This window comes from Fusarium sambucinum, chromosome I (assembly GCF_050947815.1).
Source record: "Fusarium sambucinum isolate potato_lamoka chromosome I, whole genome shotgun sequence".
In the NCBI taxonomy this organism is placed as follows: Eukaryota; Fungi; Ascomycota; class Sordariomycetes; order Hypocreales; family Nectriaceae; genus Fusarium; species Fusarium sambucinum.
The window spans coordinates 6,488,122-6,503,205 of NC_139294.1; the positions used below are offsets into that span (position 1 = coordinate 6,488,122).

Here is a 15,084-nt window from a genome sequence, read left to right on the forward strand (position 1 = left end):
CTGGACTGGACTTTCTTTTTAATACCTGCAACAGCCAGTGGCGCATCCGAGGGATATAGTAGGGGTTTCGTTATCATTGCTGCAAGTGGCAGTTTGTCTTCTCTTATTCAGCCATTCGTGTTATGCAATGGATGGGTTGGGTATACCTTGCACGCACGTAACCTTGTCTCGTGTGCAAAAAAAAGGTGACGATATTTTGTCGACAACACCTGCGTTTCCAGTCAATTCGTCGAATATCATTGACGATAACACTTTGGTTTTAGGGAGATTTAAGTACAGCAACGAGACCAGCTTTAAAAAACAAAAAAAGACTATAGGCAAGCGATAAACCATCAACCAGTGACCTCAAGTCAGGACAACGGCTTTGACAAGCAAGCAAGCCACACTTTTCTCGAACCGGTCTTTGAGCAAGACAGACCCTGGTCAAACTCGCTGTAGAATCTCATTTCTCACTTCATTTCACTTTTCACTTCCTGGTTTTTGAGCCTCGCACTTCTCTTCTATCACATCCATATTGCCGAGGACTTCCTTTCCTGGATGCTGATTGCTCCGAGTCCCTGTCACCTCGACTCAATTCCCCCACCACAATAGGTAACCTCCCTTACCCCCACTACGGTTTCGTTCCTCAGCTTCAAGTCTACTTGCATTGCATTGTTGTACGGATACTTCGTGGTTGTATTGTCAAAAAGTTAGTTATATATATAACACGCTGCCCCCTCGTGTTTGAAGCAGCTTCAACTCAACATATCTCAACTCAATACACTTCCATCTGTCTTCCCTTTCCCTTGTTAGTGCTCTTAGGCACCACAGAGAGGATATCTCACCGGTATTTCAGTACCAGAACTTCTCTTTGCTTAACCTCAATTGGCATTCTATTTGTTTATCCCCAGACTCAAGCCAACCTCTCAGAAGTGCTCTCTATCTGTCTGTATAGTCAACTCGTGCTTTGAAAAGCCCAGACACACTCAGACCCTTGTGGTCCTCTATTGCCGCGTCCGTGCCCCTGTCACTCAATATCCTCCGTTGGATCCACTGTGGCAGTTGACGCCAGAGGAAGCTATCTCGAGTTAGCGAACTAGACTGGTTCATGGTGGGAGTGTTCCAATCCACTACCATTACCTTTTATTCCATTCGCACCGAGGTCCCTTCGTGCACTTGCTTAAACTCTATTTTCCGAATATTCAAGATTCGCCTCTCCAGTGATCATTTAGTTGGTATTAGCCAGCAGTCACTGGACAAGCTCTACGCATCTCTCAAATAGATCCTGCTATCAGACCAAACCAAACCATTTCGTTGCGGAGCTCGCTGCTCTTGCGTCATCGTCTTCATGGAGCATACTTTTTTGACTATACATAGTAAGTCATCTCTGTCGCGTGCATCCGTTACATGTCTCAAGTCCAGTTCGATCTGACCCAATATTCAACCACAGATTTACATCCGGATGCCAACATCCTTTACGCCTCTGATTCTATCTTTGAGATTCTTGGTTATTCCCCGCAAGAGGTACTTGGCCGGTCTGCCTTTGAATACTTTCATCCAGAGGAAATCCCCTATGCGCGATCCGTCCATAGTCGCGGCGTCTTGCTGGACAAGGCTGCTGTTCTGCACTATGCACGCCTTCGCTCTCGTGACGGTCGCTGGGTGAGCAGCGAATGCGTCTTTTCTATTGTTCACGACATTCTTTTTGCCTGCATCAGTATCTACCGATGCGATGCCAAGAGTGAGAGTACGTTCACACCCGAGGCGCTCCTTCATAGAGTTGCGGTTCTATCTGATATACTACGTTCCGATGGCTAATTCGAAGTAGGACGTGCCTTGGTTGCACCCCAGGTCCGACGTCTCTTCTCGCGTTCTCCTCGAGACCCACGATACCATATGTTGGAACATTTGTCTCCCAAGTTCAGGTTGCCGCCTGTGGAACGCGAGCCTCGAGCCGCTCTCATCTTGAACCGATTCACCAGAACATTAACGGTGATGTTTGCAACGGAAGCCATTGCGTCCATTCTCGGGATTCCTGCCAGTCAGGTCCAGCACAAGAGCTTTTACGAGTGTATCCGTGAAAGCTGCCTAGATGACGCTGTCAGATGTCTCGAGAGCGCAAAGGCCAACGACTCTATTGCTTACTTGCGTTTCTGGTCGAGAGATCCACGACGACCAGAAGACTTTGAAGACGAAGAAAGCAATGCTGATGGAGAGTCAACAATTGATGCAGAGAATGGTGATGGGATTGTCAGTAGTGAGGAGCCGTCCCATTACTTCAGAAACAACCACACTAGCAGCCCAAGTCCTGATCAGGCCAGATCTGGTCAAGGCTCGATGGCCCCTAACCGTCAACGACGCGGTGACAGTCGCCGCTCTAGTGATTCCGAAGGAGGAGGTGTGAAGCTGAATGGTGCTATGGATCTTGACTCACGTTCCAACTCGGCCTCCAACCAGGGTGCTGCACCTTCTATCAAGGTAGAGCCCGATGTGGAAATGCAGGACGGTGTTTTCTCTGCAGGAGAGACATCGGGAGAATCGCGTACTACAAGCTCCAATGCCTTGGGGTCTACTTCCCACAACTCACAAGTCGGCGGATATCAGACCCCTCCTACTCCCCCATCTCCACAGCCGGTCGGTGGAAACACCCCACGAGCAAGCAGGGAGCGCAGTCATCCAGCGCCACAGCTGGCACCATCTGTTGAACTGGAGGCCGTCGTATCTTGCACTTCTGACGGCCTTGTCGTTATCATTCGTCGAGCGCGACCCCAGATTCCCGATGCCCACAATCCTCAAATTCCTTCTACCAACGACCGTGGCGTTTTTGCTGCCCCCTGGGCGCAGCAACCTTTCCAAGCACAGTATTCGCATGAGAACTTTCACAATTTCCAGGCCCCATTGGCTCCGCAACATATGCCGCTGCGCAGCGGAATCCAAGCCACTGGAGGTCCTCCCATGGATTAGCTCATGTAGTCCATTAGAGATGTTGCTGTCTTTGCCTGGGCTCTTTGTGGCATCAACGGAAACATAGCTTCATACGGACATGGCCAGCCATCGGGAGAAGCTCACCCCCCGGATGGTCTTCCCATTTGGGATCCCACTGGAGCAGAAACTTCATACGAGGGGCCGTATAATCAAGCCGCTCAGAGATGGGCTAGAGAGGCTCAACGACAGCAACCCTCGCTACACCCACAGGATTCTGCCTCAACAGACTTTTCCATGGAAGGCACAGCAGACCGTAGTTCATATGGGACGGGCTACCAGAACCATGCAAGTAATGGCTATGGAAATTCACGGCTTTCACAGCCATCCGCTTACCAACAGAACCAAAATGCATTTGCGCACAATGGCCATCAAGAATATGGGGGCCAAACAGGCTACAACCCGGGTTCCTCTCATCAGCAATTAGATGGACAGCATTGGTCCGGGAACCCTCGGGAGCCTACTACTTCAGCTGAAGAAACTCGTGATCATACCTATAGATGGTATTGATTCAGTTCGGCATTGAGGAAGAATTTGAACAAGAGGTCGAGGATGAGATGTAGCTGACCCTATGATGTGAGTGTGTGATACTTGAGAGGTGCCGTTTTAATTATTTGGTTACGACACTGAGCGGAACGGGTTTGAACAGCCGAGAGGTATGCTTCAAACAACGAGTTTTCTTCGATAATTGTGTGATGTATTCTTGACCGGCAATCAAGTATAAATCGATCATTAATTAAATTTATTAGGTTGAGTAAAACCCAAAAAAAGTATGCATTCCAGGGAGTGATTGGTGTTAGTGATTGTGTCAAGGGATTGAGACCGATAACCCTTGTAAATATGTTCCTGAAGTCTTGTATTAGTTCAAGGCATGTGATTGGTTCTAATCAGTAAGAAGCTTGGGCCACCTTCCGTCAAGGGGTTGTTTCTAGAGAGGCGACCGTGGAAGTTTCGCAGTTATTAGAGATACGTACGTCAGCTTTATACTCAGCAACTTTCGTTCTTCGAGGCCACGATCCCACTGTAAAGTCAGGCACTGATCTTAAGGCATCAAAACCACCGTTCTCGCAGCCACTTTCTTTTCGAAACGAATTCCCAACGACAACCTTCAACCATGTCAGCTTCCAGCGCTCGAGGGCACTATGCCAACCCACCTCTAGAGGATGAGGACGACCTGATCGACCCTGATGATGGTGAGTTATCATACATCGCAATCGCGGAGCTCAGCCTCTACGTGGTGTTCTGCCACGAACTTCATCCAACTTACACATTGTCCAGCCGATCTCAACGACTTTGACGACCCCCTTGCGACGAACAACGCTCGTCAGCCCTTGACAGGCAACATCGGCTCCAGCTCATCATCGCGACCTCTGAACGAAGGCTATTTGACATCACGGATCCCTGGAGAAGACCGAGCAGCCCCTCTAAACACGATTGACGAGTCCGTCTGGGATACGTTGCGACGCGACCTGCTCGCCGTCTGGGCCAAGCTTAGAGAGGTGCTGTACCCTCGCTACCTTCTGGGTGGCACCATGTTCGACAGCGAGGGAGGCATTCGCGGCGCTTACTCAAGCATTCGTGGTGCTGGTCTGTCGGGAACAAGAGAGGAACTTACTGGACTGGCAAGCCGCATGGTCGACGCTGAAGCTCTGCTTCAAAGCAACATGACACCCGGCCTTCGTGACTGGGATCTTTGGGGTCCTCTGATCTTCTGCCTACTTCTTAGTGTTCTTCTGAGCTTCACTGCTCGTTCTGAACAGAGAGATGCTGTTTTCAGCGGTGTCTTTGCCATGATCTGGCTCGGAGAGGCTGTGGTGACTCTTCAAATCAAGCTGCTGGGTGGAAATATGTAAGCTCTTTCTCAACATGCCCTCGCATACGTGGCATTCACTAACCAATTTGTAGCTCATTTGCTCAGAGCGTCTGTATTATCGGGTACACTCTTTTCCCTCTAGTCCTTGCTGCCATGATGTCTGCTCTGGGCCTCCACTGGATTGCTCGTATCCCCATCTACATTGTCTTGATCGGCTGGTCCCTGGCCGCTGGTGTTAGTATCTTGGGTGGTAGCGGCGTGGTCAAGAACCGGGTTTTTCTTGCAGTATATCCCTTGCTCGTCTTCTATCTCGGTCTGGGCTGCCTGTGTTTTATCAGCTAAGCCCAAGCTTGTAGCAAGGGAAGGATGCACTGAAACCAGGTTGCAAATGAGAGGAAAAGGCAGACTAAAACGATTGATTTAGAGTTGATGTACTTTTACCTGTAACGAATGGAACTTTACTAGAATTGCGGTGTAGTCGGTATGCGGCAATCCAGCGAGGAACGATACTTGGGTCATTATGCTACTCGTTGGAAAACATTGATCAAATTTTGACTTGTGACAATTCTCAATCCGCAGATGAAATATGCTACACTCTTCTTGGGGATCAACTGTAACAGATGCTGGCGTGTCTAATACGATAATGTATAATTTCCGTATTGGGTCTCTCGCCTTATGCATGTGAGAAAGAATACACGATGGCGTATTCGCGACCATGCTGGGGGAACCCAGGTCGCCACGAGACATGTATGTACCTAATTTTCAAAGCCAAGCCAATGCGAGAGTCAGTCTTAGAGTTGCATATGCCATTCTAGATCATGTCCCGCCCCCCTCCCCGATGATAAGTTCCAAGGATTCGGAGAGTCAAACAAGGCAAAGACCCCTGCTGTGATCATGAACAGGCGGGAATCGGACTCCGTTAAGGCACTGACTGGTGTTGGGAGTCATCCATGGTCCCATGATTTCGGTACCCTGGTGGAACGAAACGAGGGTTCTTGTTATGAAAGTCAAGTTTGATAAGTGCATTCCATAGTCCGTCAACCTTTGACCATTTCCATGCCCTTGTCAAAGAATTTGCAAAACAGCCTCTTTTTTTACTATAATTATGACGTTCAAAGCTCTGCATCGATTTATTACCCCTCCTTACAGCTGGTGTGAACATGGGCGTCGGGTGGGCGGTGAATGAATACCTCACTGCCAACTTACCTACAGGTAGGCTTATAGTTTTTAGTTATCCATTTGAACGCTGGCGACTCTGCATATCTTTGATTGGTTCCACTTACTGAGCCGCCAGCTTCTAGCATCGAACAAAGACCCAACTCAGACAACCTGCGCGCCCAGCCTGATTCTGAGTCCAGCGCATAGATTTGCCGGACAACACCTGCGACCGATAGGCTTTGTTTCTTGTTCAATTGTCCAAGAGAAATCAGGTCGATAATCGAAACTATTTCCTCGTCAAACTCATACTCATACACAACAATATTCTAACTTCATCCTACCGTCATCATCACACCGAGCCGCCGCACGCCATGGCCGACGACGCTCCCGATGCCAGTCCCAAGAACGAACCCCTCAACGTTGAGACAAACGAAGACGCAGAGACACGCGCCACCCGTCGCGAACTAAAGCAATCTTCCATCTCCGATCCTCCAACATCTGGCCCTGAAGATGCTGCCAACACCTCGGATGCGCCCGATAAGGATATGAAGGAGCAGATCACTTCACCTAAGAAGAAGCGAGCACATGACCAACTAGATGGGAGCAAGGAGGAAGAGGAGAATGATACGAATAGTGTAGCTTCGTCTGATTCGGCCAAAGACAGGTCCTTACGACTGGAGCCCGAGAAGAAGCGACATCGCGACGAGGACACAGATCTGGTTTGTCAACTCGATCTCGCTTTATGGAGGTACATGGATTTAACTAATTCTTCAATAGCCATCGGGAGCTGTTTCCAGTCAAGAAGCAACCAAGACTTCACAGGCGGGCAACTCCCCTACGAAAAAGTCTCAACCACAAACATCTGCTAGCGCTTTTGCAGCGTCTGGTTTCGGCAAGCTTTCCTCCGGAACATCGCCTTTTGCTTCCCTCAGTACCTCTCAAGGATCAAGCCCTTTCGCATCAGCCGCCGCTGGCAAACCCTCGATTAGCTCATTTGCTTCTCCTCCCACCTCTACGGCAGCGCAGCCAGCAGCAGCCCCCAAACTGACCTTTGGCAGCTCTGGTGGAGCATCACCCTTCGCTGGGCTTTCCTCTGGAACGAACGGAAGCCCGTTCGGTGGAAGTACTTTCGGGTCTGCCTTTGGTGCTGGCAAGCCCCTCTCAAGCTTCGCTGCACCTGGAGCAGAGCCGCCCAAGAGCGAGAAGCCTTCGAAACCTTTCGGAGCTCCCGACAGTGATGTTGAAGAGAACGAGGAAGATGACAACGAGGCGGAGGAGAGCGAACAGCCTGCTGAGACCGAACGTGCCGCTTCTCCCGAAAAGGAATCCGACGAGAAGAAGAAGCTTAAGTTGCAAAAGAGTAAGCATCCAATGGCTCAACGTGTGAAATGGATTCTAACGCTCTATAGTTGAGGTGAACGATGGAGAAGCCGGAGAAGCAACAGTTGTATCTGTGAGAGCCAAGATGTTCTACCACGATAAAGAAGCTGGCTGGAAGGAACGAGGTGCGGGCATGTTAAAAATCAACGTGCCTCAAGCCTGTGTCGAATACGACGATAGCGGTGCTGTCATCCCTGGATCATTTGATGCTTCTGCTCTGGAAGTTGATGAGGAGGCAGCAGGAGGATCTCAAGGGCACAAGGTGGCTCGACTCATCATGCGCCAGGACCAGACTCATCGAGTTATCTTGAACACAGCACTTGTTGCTGCTATGAAGTTCCAAGAAAAGGCTTCATTGAAGTCTGTTGGTATTCTTTTCACTGCTTTCGAGGGTGAGCAGTCCAAGCCTGTGAGCATCACAATGCGGGTAAGTGGCGATATCCTTGACTTTGCATTGCTATTTTAAGCTAACAGTTGTCCTCTAGATGTCAGCTGCTAATGCTAAGATCTTCATGAATGAAATTGGCAGCATCCAAAAGGAGCTCCAGAGCAGTTAGAATCCAGCAAAGGAGCGCTCGCAAGGCGAACCCCATATATAGACGACACCCGACAGCGAGACCTGGCGGGATTGTGGGTAGGGATTTGGAATTGATACATATATATGCCAGTCAGGGCAGGTGCTGATTCCTGAAATTGTCAGCAAGCGACGAGATGGATAAAATGTCGTGCCCATGCTGATATGGGGCATTTGTGTGAGCCCGGCGGTTTTATGGCTCGGATGGTGTCATGAACAGAATTCTGTCTGCATACCTATGTGCCCTTGGGAATTATGACCTTGGGAAAGGGTCCTTTTGTACAAGAACTGGACACTCTTGGTGGCGGAAGTAGATGAATCACAGCCGTGTGCTGGCCATGCAGTCACATTCATGCCAATAAACGTATTCGATTAGATATCGCCTATAGGTACTTAGTTGTATCCAAAATTCGTTGTCTCTGTATTTCAATGAGAATGAACACCTGCCTACTCTTCTATAAGTGCATGCACGTGATTTGGCATCAATTTCGCGACTCATGAATGACGTCGACACTTTCACGCTTTCAGTTTTCACGGTCCATATCAAGTCCAGTCACGTCTTGCGGAATTCTTCGACGGCAGTAATGAAATGACGATACATCCTGAGCCTTCACGCCCTGATCCGAATGAGTCTGGTGCTGCCACTAAACAGTCATCGTTGTCGCAACAGGGAAAACGCAAGCGTGATGTTCAAGATGATCCTCCCGTTGGGAGTCCAACTTCCAGCCAGTCAAGCAATTCGAAAGCCAGAAAAGATGGAAAGAAAGGAAAAGGGCGACCGAGTCTAAAGAAAGAGGCTAGCAGCGTCATGATACCTTGCGTCGTAGAATGGCCAGAGGAGTTCAAGCAAATCGAACGAACGCATCGCGCTCTGAATCTGGTTTACACCTTCTGCACGACCCGAAAACATCTTGCCACAACCTTCGATACGATAAAATCGGCCGTTGAAGGTCATATCAAGAGGGAGTTACTAATTGATGAGATTGCTTCCATGGTAGCACTCCGTCCCGAGGGTATCTACTTTGCATATGTCGACGAGACTATGCTGCAACTGGACGTCAAGGGCGCTGAGAAAGACGAGATATTTCGGGCTGGAAAGTCATATAGGTCTCAAGCACCAGCACATGACTCTTCGGTAGGCGGATATACTGGCCTAGAGAGCCTTGACAAGAATCATGATCGAGATCTTGAACCTGTGGGGCGGGAGGTGCTCTTTCTAGAGTTCATCGATGGAGACCTCAAGAGACAGGTTCAAGGGAAGGGAGGTGAACCGGTGAAACCGAACCGAAAACTTCGAGACGAACAGTTGAAGATGCCTGTTTTTGGTCAAAAACAAATGACAAACCTGATTGAGAGACGCAATCAGAAGTTCACCAACGCTATCAACATATTTCTCAACAAATGCATAGAGAACGGGCATGATCCTCTCGAAACTCTCAAAGAACAGACGAAATCATTCATCCCAGTTCCATCTGCCAAAGAAGAATTTGCTCCAGAAAAGACGGCTGAAACCATTCCGGAAAGTATCCCAAAGGAACGAAAGACGATACCAGAGATTGTACAAGAGCTGAAGGAAAGCCCTTGGTACACTGGCCAGATTGTCCCAGACGGACACCGAGTGTTTGAACAACAAGATCCTGTGTACGGGGACCTCAATTTTCTACTAAGCCAGGATTTGGTCAACGCTCTGTACAATGCAAAAGGGATCACTCGGTTCTTCGCACATCAGTCAGAGGCCCTCAATAGTTTACATGACGGCAAACATGTTGTTGTGTCAACATCGACAAGTTCGGGTAAGAGTTTAATCTACCAGCTTCCTGTCATTCGCGCTCTGGAGGAAGATTATAATTCAAGAGCCATATACATCTTTCCTACAAAAGCGCTGGCGCAGGATCAGAAAAGGAGTTTGAAAGAGATGATGAGTTACATGCCTGGTCTTGAGGAGACGATGATTGAAACTTTTGACGGGGACACCCCAATGACTGAGCGTAATGACATTCGAGAACAAGCAAGGATCATCTTTACCAATCCAGATATGCTTCACATCACCATATTACCCCAAGAAGAACGATGGAGATCATACTTGAAGAACCTGAAATATGTTGTTGGTATGTATTCTGGCACTATTTACCCGGTCAAATACTGACCCTCGACAGTTGATGAATTGCACTACTACAATGGCCAAATGGGCTCCCATATGTCCTTCATCATGCGGAGACTGAGAAGAATATGCGCCGCTGTAGGAAACCGGCGTGTTAAGTTTATCTCATGCTCTGCTACAGTTGCAAACCCCGAACAACATTTCAGAACCATATTTGGCATTGATAACGTTCAACTAATAGATTATGACGGCTCCCCATCAGGACGCAAGGAATTCCTATGTTGGAATACTCCATACAAAGACCCTGGCGACCCTGCATCCGGCCGAGGCAGTACGAAGTTTGAGTGTGCACGTCTATTCTGCGCACTTATGCTGAGGGGCGTTAGAATCATTGCATTCTGCAGAGTAAGGGCTCAATGCGAGCTGCTCGTGACCACTATCAGGCAGGAGCTTGAGAACCTCGGACGGCCAGAATGCACCAACCTTGTGATGGGATATCGTGGTGGCTACACAGCACAGGACCGAAGAAGAATCGAGACCGAAATGTTTCAGGGGCAGCTTCTTGGGATTGTTGCAACGACCGCGTTGGAGCTCGGAATTGATATTGGCTCACTTGATTGTGTCATGACTTGGGGGTTCCCTTACACAATCGCTAACTTGCGCCAACAAAGTGGCCGCGCTGGCCGACGCAACAAGGATTCCCTTTCAATACTTGTTGGTGATGGGTTTGCTACAGACCAGCATTACATGCAAAACCCGGACGAGTTATTCACAAAACCGAATTGCGAGTTGCAAGTGGATCTGGAGAACATGCTGGTGCGTGAAGGGCACATCCAATGCGCAGCATATGAAATGCCAATACGACCAAGGGAGGACGCAAAATACTTTGGTAAAGACTTGCCGAAAATCTGCGTGGAGCGCTTAATAAGGGATGACATGGGGTTCTATCACTGCCACGATCGATTCCGGCCTATCCCTGCAAAGTATGTTGCTATCCGAGACACAGAAGATGACCATTTTGCCATTGTTGATATCACCAACGGCCGCAACATCGTATTGGAGGAACTGGAGGCCTCGAGAGCAACTTTCACTCTTTACGACGGAGCCATATTCCTTCACCAGGGTAATCCATACCTTGTGCGAGACTTCCAACCTGACAAAGGGATGGCCAGGGTGGAAAGAGTCAAGGTGGAATGGACGACTGTTCAGCGTGACTATACCGATATCGATCCTACTGAGACAGAAGCTATCCGCACAATTTCTGATTCTCGGTCGCACGCTTATTATGGGACAATCAAGATACAACAGAACGTCTTCGGCTTTTGGAAGGTTGACAAGAAGAACAGGGTATTGGATGCGGTACAAGTGGACAACCCGCCTGTAATTCGATTCAGCAAGGGGATGTGGCTCGATGTGCCCAAGAAGGCAATGTCTATCCTTCAAGAGCGGCGACTTCACATTGCGGCTGCGATACATGCTGCCGAACATGCCATCATGAGCTTACTGCCAGCATTTGTTATTAGCATGCCTGGCGACGTACGGACCGAGTGTAAGACGGCAGTAAGAGAGTTTGCGAAACAGGAGTCACAACGTAAACGTCCTGCGCGGTTGACGTTCTACGATGCCAAAGGTGGTGCGGGTGGCTCAGGCATCAGCACCAAAGCGTTCGACCACGTAGACCAATTATTGAGGGATGCTTTGAAACGAGTTGAAAACTGCCGTTGCGAGCGAGGCTGTGTGGAATGCGTGGCATCCGAGCAATGCAAACAGGCCAACGAAGTGATGAGCAAAGCAGGAAGCCAAGTAATCCTCAAGACTCTATTGAACGTCGAAGTGGACATGGATTCACTGCCGATGGGGCCAGAGCTGAACATCCCTATGGGTACTGAAACAGTCGTACTCGCGGAACCAGTCCCGTACCGAGCCAAAGAGGCAGTTTTCGAAAACGGGGTCAATAGTAAGGCGGCTATGTTGGAGGAATCTGGGGACGGTGCCAAGACTGGGGATTCTGGAACAACAGATGGCGGCGGAGGTTTTGAGCAGTGGCTTGCAGATTCGATATGAAGTCAGTGAGGGCGTCAAAGGGGGTGTAGGTAGACGGGAAACCGGCACAGGGGGGCCACAAAGCAAGCTGCCCCTGTACGGCTGATGGGTTAAGCTTCAACTCTGTACAGAGTCTACGGTGTCATTTGGTTAGACGGATCGGGTCTAGAGCGAGGAATGAATGCGTTGTAGTAACGTTGTAAATTAAGCGTAAAAGAGGAATGATCTATTAGATGGGGATGGGCCCCGAGATAGATGAGGATGGAAACCAGGATGTGACTGTAAGAGTGATTAACTTAACTGATAACAATCATGTATAATATGATGTGCCATGATGTATGCTGTCTACTAAGATAGAGATACAGTATCAGTGACGTAGCTAAAGCCAAGGTAAAATAGGACAAAGATCAAGGAACCGCCAAGCAATCTCCGCCGTAAATTAACGGTTGGGCCCGGCTTGGCTCTGCTAAGCTAAAACTAGAACTAAAATCGAACTGGGACTGAAACTTGGCAGGGCCCAGGTTTGTGAGTGACCACATCTTCTTCATGCTGGAGCTATCTTATTGGCTAGTGCTTGCAAGGGGTCTTTGTATTTGCTGCTGTGATTCAACGAGATAGGAGACCCTTGAGGCTTGATTAGCCAGTGAGCGAAGCTATTCATCCTAGACAGGGAAGATGATGATACTACCTAAGCTAAGGATACAGAAAAAGAGTAGTCCAAAAGCGAGTCAAACCACTACATTATTTTGTCTCTAGGGCGCGTAGCGTGTAGTAGCACTGAATAAAGATTCTTGTATCGTCCTGGTCTGCCAAGTGTTACCGACTGAGTGGTTTCCTTTCTCTAATGCAATATTTTCCATCAATATTTACAGGACCTCCACCCCAGAACCAACGTAACCCAGAAGGTTAGAGTCGTATATCAAAGCTCCTCCTCCCCCAGGTTGGCTCCCTCCACGCTTGGTCTTTCTAGTCAACAACACAACCCGAAACTTTGGCATTTGAGGCGGTCTATCCAAGCCCCCGGTCTACAACTGGACCTTGACTCAAACAATTCAACTCTCTAGACATTTGTGCTTTTTGCAACTATAAAAAAACAGGTTGCCAACATGCCTCGAGATCGTCACGAACGCTCCTCCTCACGCTCCCACCGCCCTCGCCATCGCTCACGCAATTCTCCCGACATGCGTCAAGCCTCATCCGACGACCGCACTCTTCCTGTCCCAAACACATACAGAGAACACAAGAGAGGCGAAAAAGGCGGAAACGGCAGCATGTCAAAATACATCAAACCTGCAGGCGAGAGTGGCCGAAAGGGCTTTCACCCCATTCACTTTTCCAAGATCTCCTTCAGATCCACGAGTCGAGCTAGTCTTCTTTGCAATTTTCTGTGGCCTTTCGTTCCTGCTGCCATTGCCGTTCGCTGTGCGTTGTCCCAGAAAATAACATCAAATCTTGAGCCAAGTTTTGCTGACATGTGTTAGATGCTATGCCCGATAATCATGTCACCATTTTTGCGCTGGCCTATATCGCCATGATTCCCTGTGCCAACCTAATTGGTTTCGCTGGCCAGGAGCTTTCACGAAAGTTGCCTCATGTTTGGGGTGTTCTCATTGAGATCACGTATGTCTTGACCCGAAGCACTGAGAAATCTCATGCCATGTCCCACAAACTCATCTAACGCGCCTATCTAGGATCGGTTCTATTGTCGAAATCATCCTTTTCATGATTCTTCTCTCCAAGGATATGTTTTACGTCATCAAGGCTGCTATTCTCGGTTCAATCCTCGCTACTATGCTTCTCTGTTTGGGCTTTTGCTTCTTTGTTGGCGGCATGTTGGAAGACGAACAGGTTTTCAGTGAGGCTATCAGTGAGGCCGGAAGCGGCTTACTCCTGACTGCGTAAGTTCAGGTTAACTCCCAAGATGATCCAGTAGCTAACCCGTGCCAGTGGCGTCGTCCTGGCTCTTCCTACAGTTTTCGAGTACGGTGTAGGTAACGGCGAGACGCTTACCAGCCAAGATCTTGAGCACAAGACACTTCAAATTTCACGTATTGTCTCAATTCTACTCATAATTGCCTACCTGGTCTACGTCTTTTTTCAGGCCCGAACCCATCATGGTATCTACGACGCTGTATTTGAGCAAGACGAGCACAATGACAGAGACAAACACAAGGACATAAACAAGGCTAAGCTGACTTTCACCGAATGCATAATTGCTCTGGTCATCTCCGTCGGCCTTGTTGCTTGGACTGCAGTCATCCTCGTCATGCAAATCGAGTTCGTTATCGAACGGGGACATGTCAGCGACGCATTTATGGGTCTTATCCTTGTTCCCTTGGTCGAAAAGCTTGCTGAGCATTTAACTGCCATCGACGAAGCCTGGGATAATCAGATCAACCTGGCCATGTCCCATGTTCTCGGTGCTACACTTCAAACGGCCCTCTTCAATGCACCCCTCGCTGTGATTGTCAGCTGGGGTCTCAACAAATCCCTCGATCTCAACTTCGCCATCTTCGATCTTGTCATGCTTATTCTTGCTATCCTTACTGTCGGGCGATTCCTCCAGGATCAAAAGAGCAATTATCTTGAAGGATTCCTGCTCATCATTCTCTATGTCGCCATTGCTGTTGCCGCATGGTACTACCCTGATCCTGCTCACCATGGAGCCGGCGGGGGTAGTGCTGAAGGTAGCTCTGAGGGGGGACATTGATTAATACGGACCGTCCTGCTTGGGAAGAATGTTTGTATCCTTATTTATGAAATTACGATCAGGTGGCACAAAAGAATGAGTGCATGCATATATGGGGTTAGGTTTCATGCAGGCAGGATACGCCTGAGGGCATCGGAAAACTGGTTGCTAAACGTATAAGATGTTGAATTATTGAGTCGGGTTGTCTTATTTTAGAGCAGATTCTTAGGTTGTTCATTATTGTATTGAAGCTCAGTAGTGAACTATTTTATTATTTCCTTCTCAAGCACGTTAGTTCTGTCAGGCAGCTTTGAAGGAACTCAAAATCATTTATTCTATTAACACATGCAACGCCTTCATGCAAA

At 48.7% G+C, this 15,084-nt stretch overlaps 5 protein-coding genes across 5 annotated transcripts; all 5 read left to right on the forward strand.

Moving 5' to 3' along the window:
- Window positions 1–1,327: 1,327 nt before the first annotated feature.
- Window positions 1,328–3,471, forward strand: FSST1_004804 (PAS domain-containing protein; the record flags this gene model as incomplete). Its single annotated transcript, XM_083231015.1, has 4 exons — window positions 1,328–1,355; window positions 1,430–1,726; window positions 1,808–2,840; window positions 2,961–3,471. 4 exons carry the CDS (start codon window positions 1,328–1,330, stop codon window positions 3,469–3,471), a joined length of 1,869 nt encoding a protein of 622 aa, XP_083088234.1.
- A 604-nt stretch (window positions 3,472–4,075) lies between these two features.
- Window positions 4,076–5,116, forward strand: FSST1_004805 (uncharacterized protein; the record flags this gene model as incomplete). The annotated part of the gene is made up of 3 exons (XM_083231016.1): window positions 4,076–4,154; window positions 4,240–4,810; window positions 4,867–5,116. 3 exons carry the CDS (start codon window positions 4,076–4,078, stop codon window positions 5,114–5,116), a joined length of 900 nt encoding a protein of 299 aa, XP_083088235.1.
- Window positions 5,117–6,303: 1,187 nt separating this feature from the next.
- Window positions 6,304–7,869, forward strand: FSST1_004806 (uncharacterized protein; the record flags this gene model as incomplete). Its single annotated transcript, XM_083231017.1, has 4 exons — window positions 6,304–6,651; window positions 6,710–7,292; window positions 7,342–7,739; window positions 7,798–7,869. 4 exons carry the CDS (start codon window positions 6,304–6,306, stop codon window positions 7,867–7,869), a joined length of 1,401 nt encoding a protein of 466 aa, XP_083088236.1.
- A 606-nt stretch (window positions 7,870–8,475) lies between these two features.
- FSST1_004807 (ATP-dependent 3'-5' DNA helicase) lies at window positions 8,476–12,051 on the forward strand (the record flags this gene model as incomplete). Its single annotated transcript, XM_083231018.1, has 2 exons — window positions 8,476–9,994; window positions 10,043–12,051. The coding sequence occupies 2 exons, from the start codon at window positions 8,476–8,478 to the stop codon at window positions 12,049–12,051; spliced, it is 3,528 nt and encodes a 1,175-aa protein (XP_083088237.1).
- A 1,085-nt stretch (window positions 12,052–13,136) lies between these two features.
- FSST1_004808 (Sodium/calcium exchanger protein-domain-containing protein) lies at window positions 13,137–14,740 on the forward strand (the record flags this gene model as incomplete). Its single annotated transcript, XM_083231019.1, has 4 exons — window positions 13,137–13,452; window positions 13,512–13,650; window positions 13,722–13,928; window positions 13,978–14,740. The coding sequence occupies 4 exons, from the start codon at window positions 13,137–13,139 to the stop codon at window positions 14,738–14,740; spliced, it is 1,425 nt and encodes a 474-aa protein (XP_083088238.1).
- Between the last annotated feature and the right edge of the window lie 344 nt (window positions 14,741–15,084).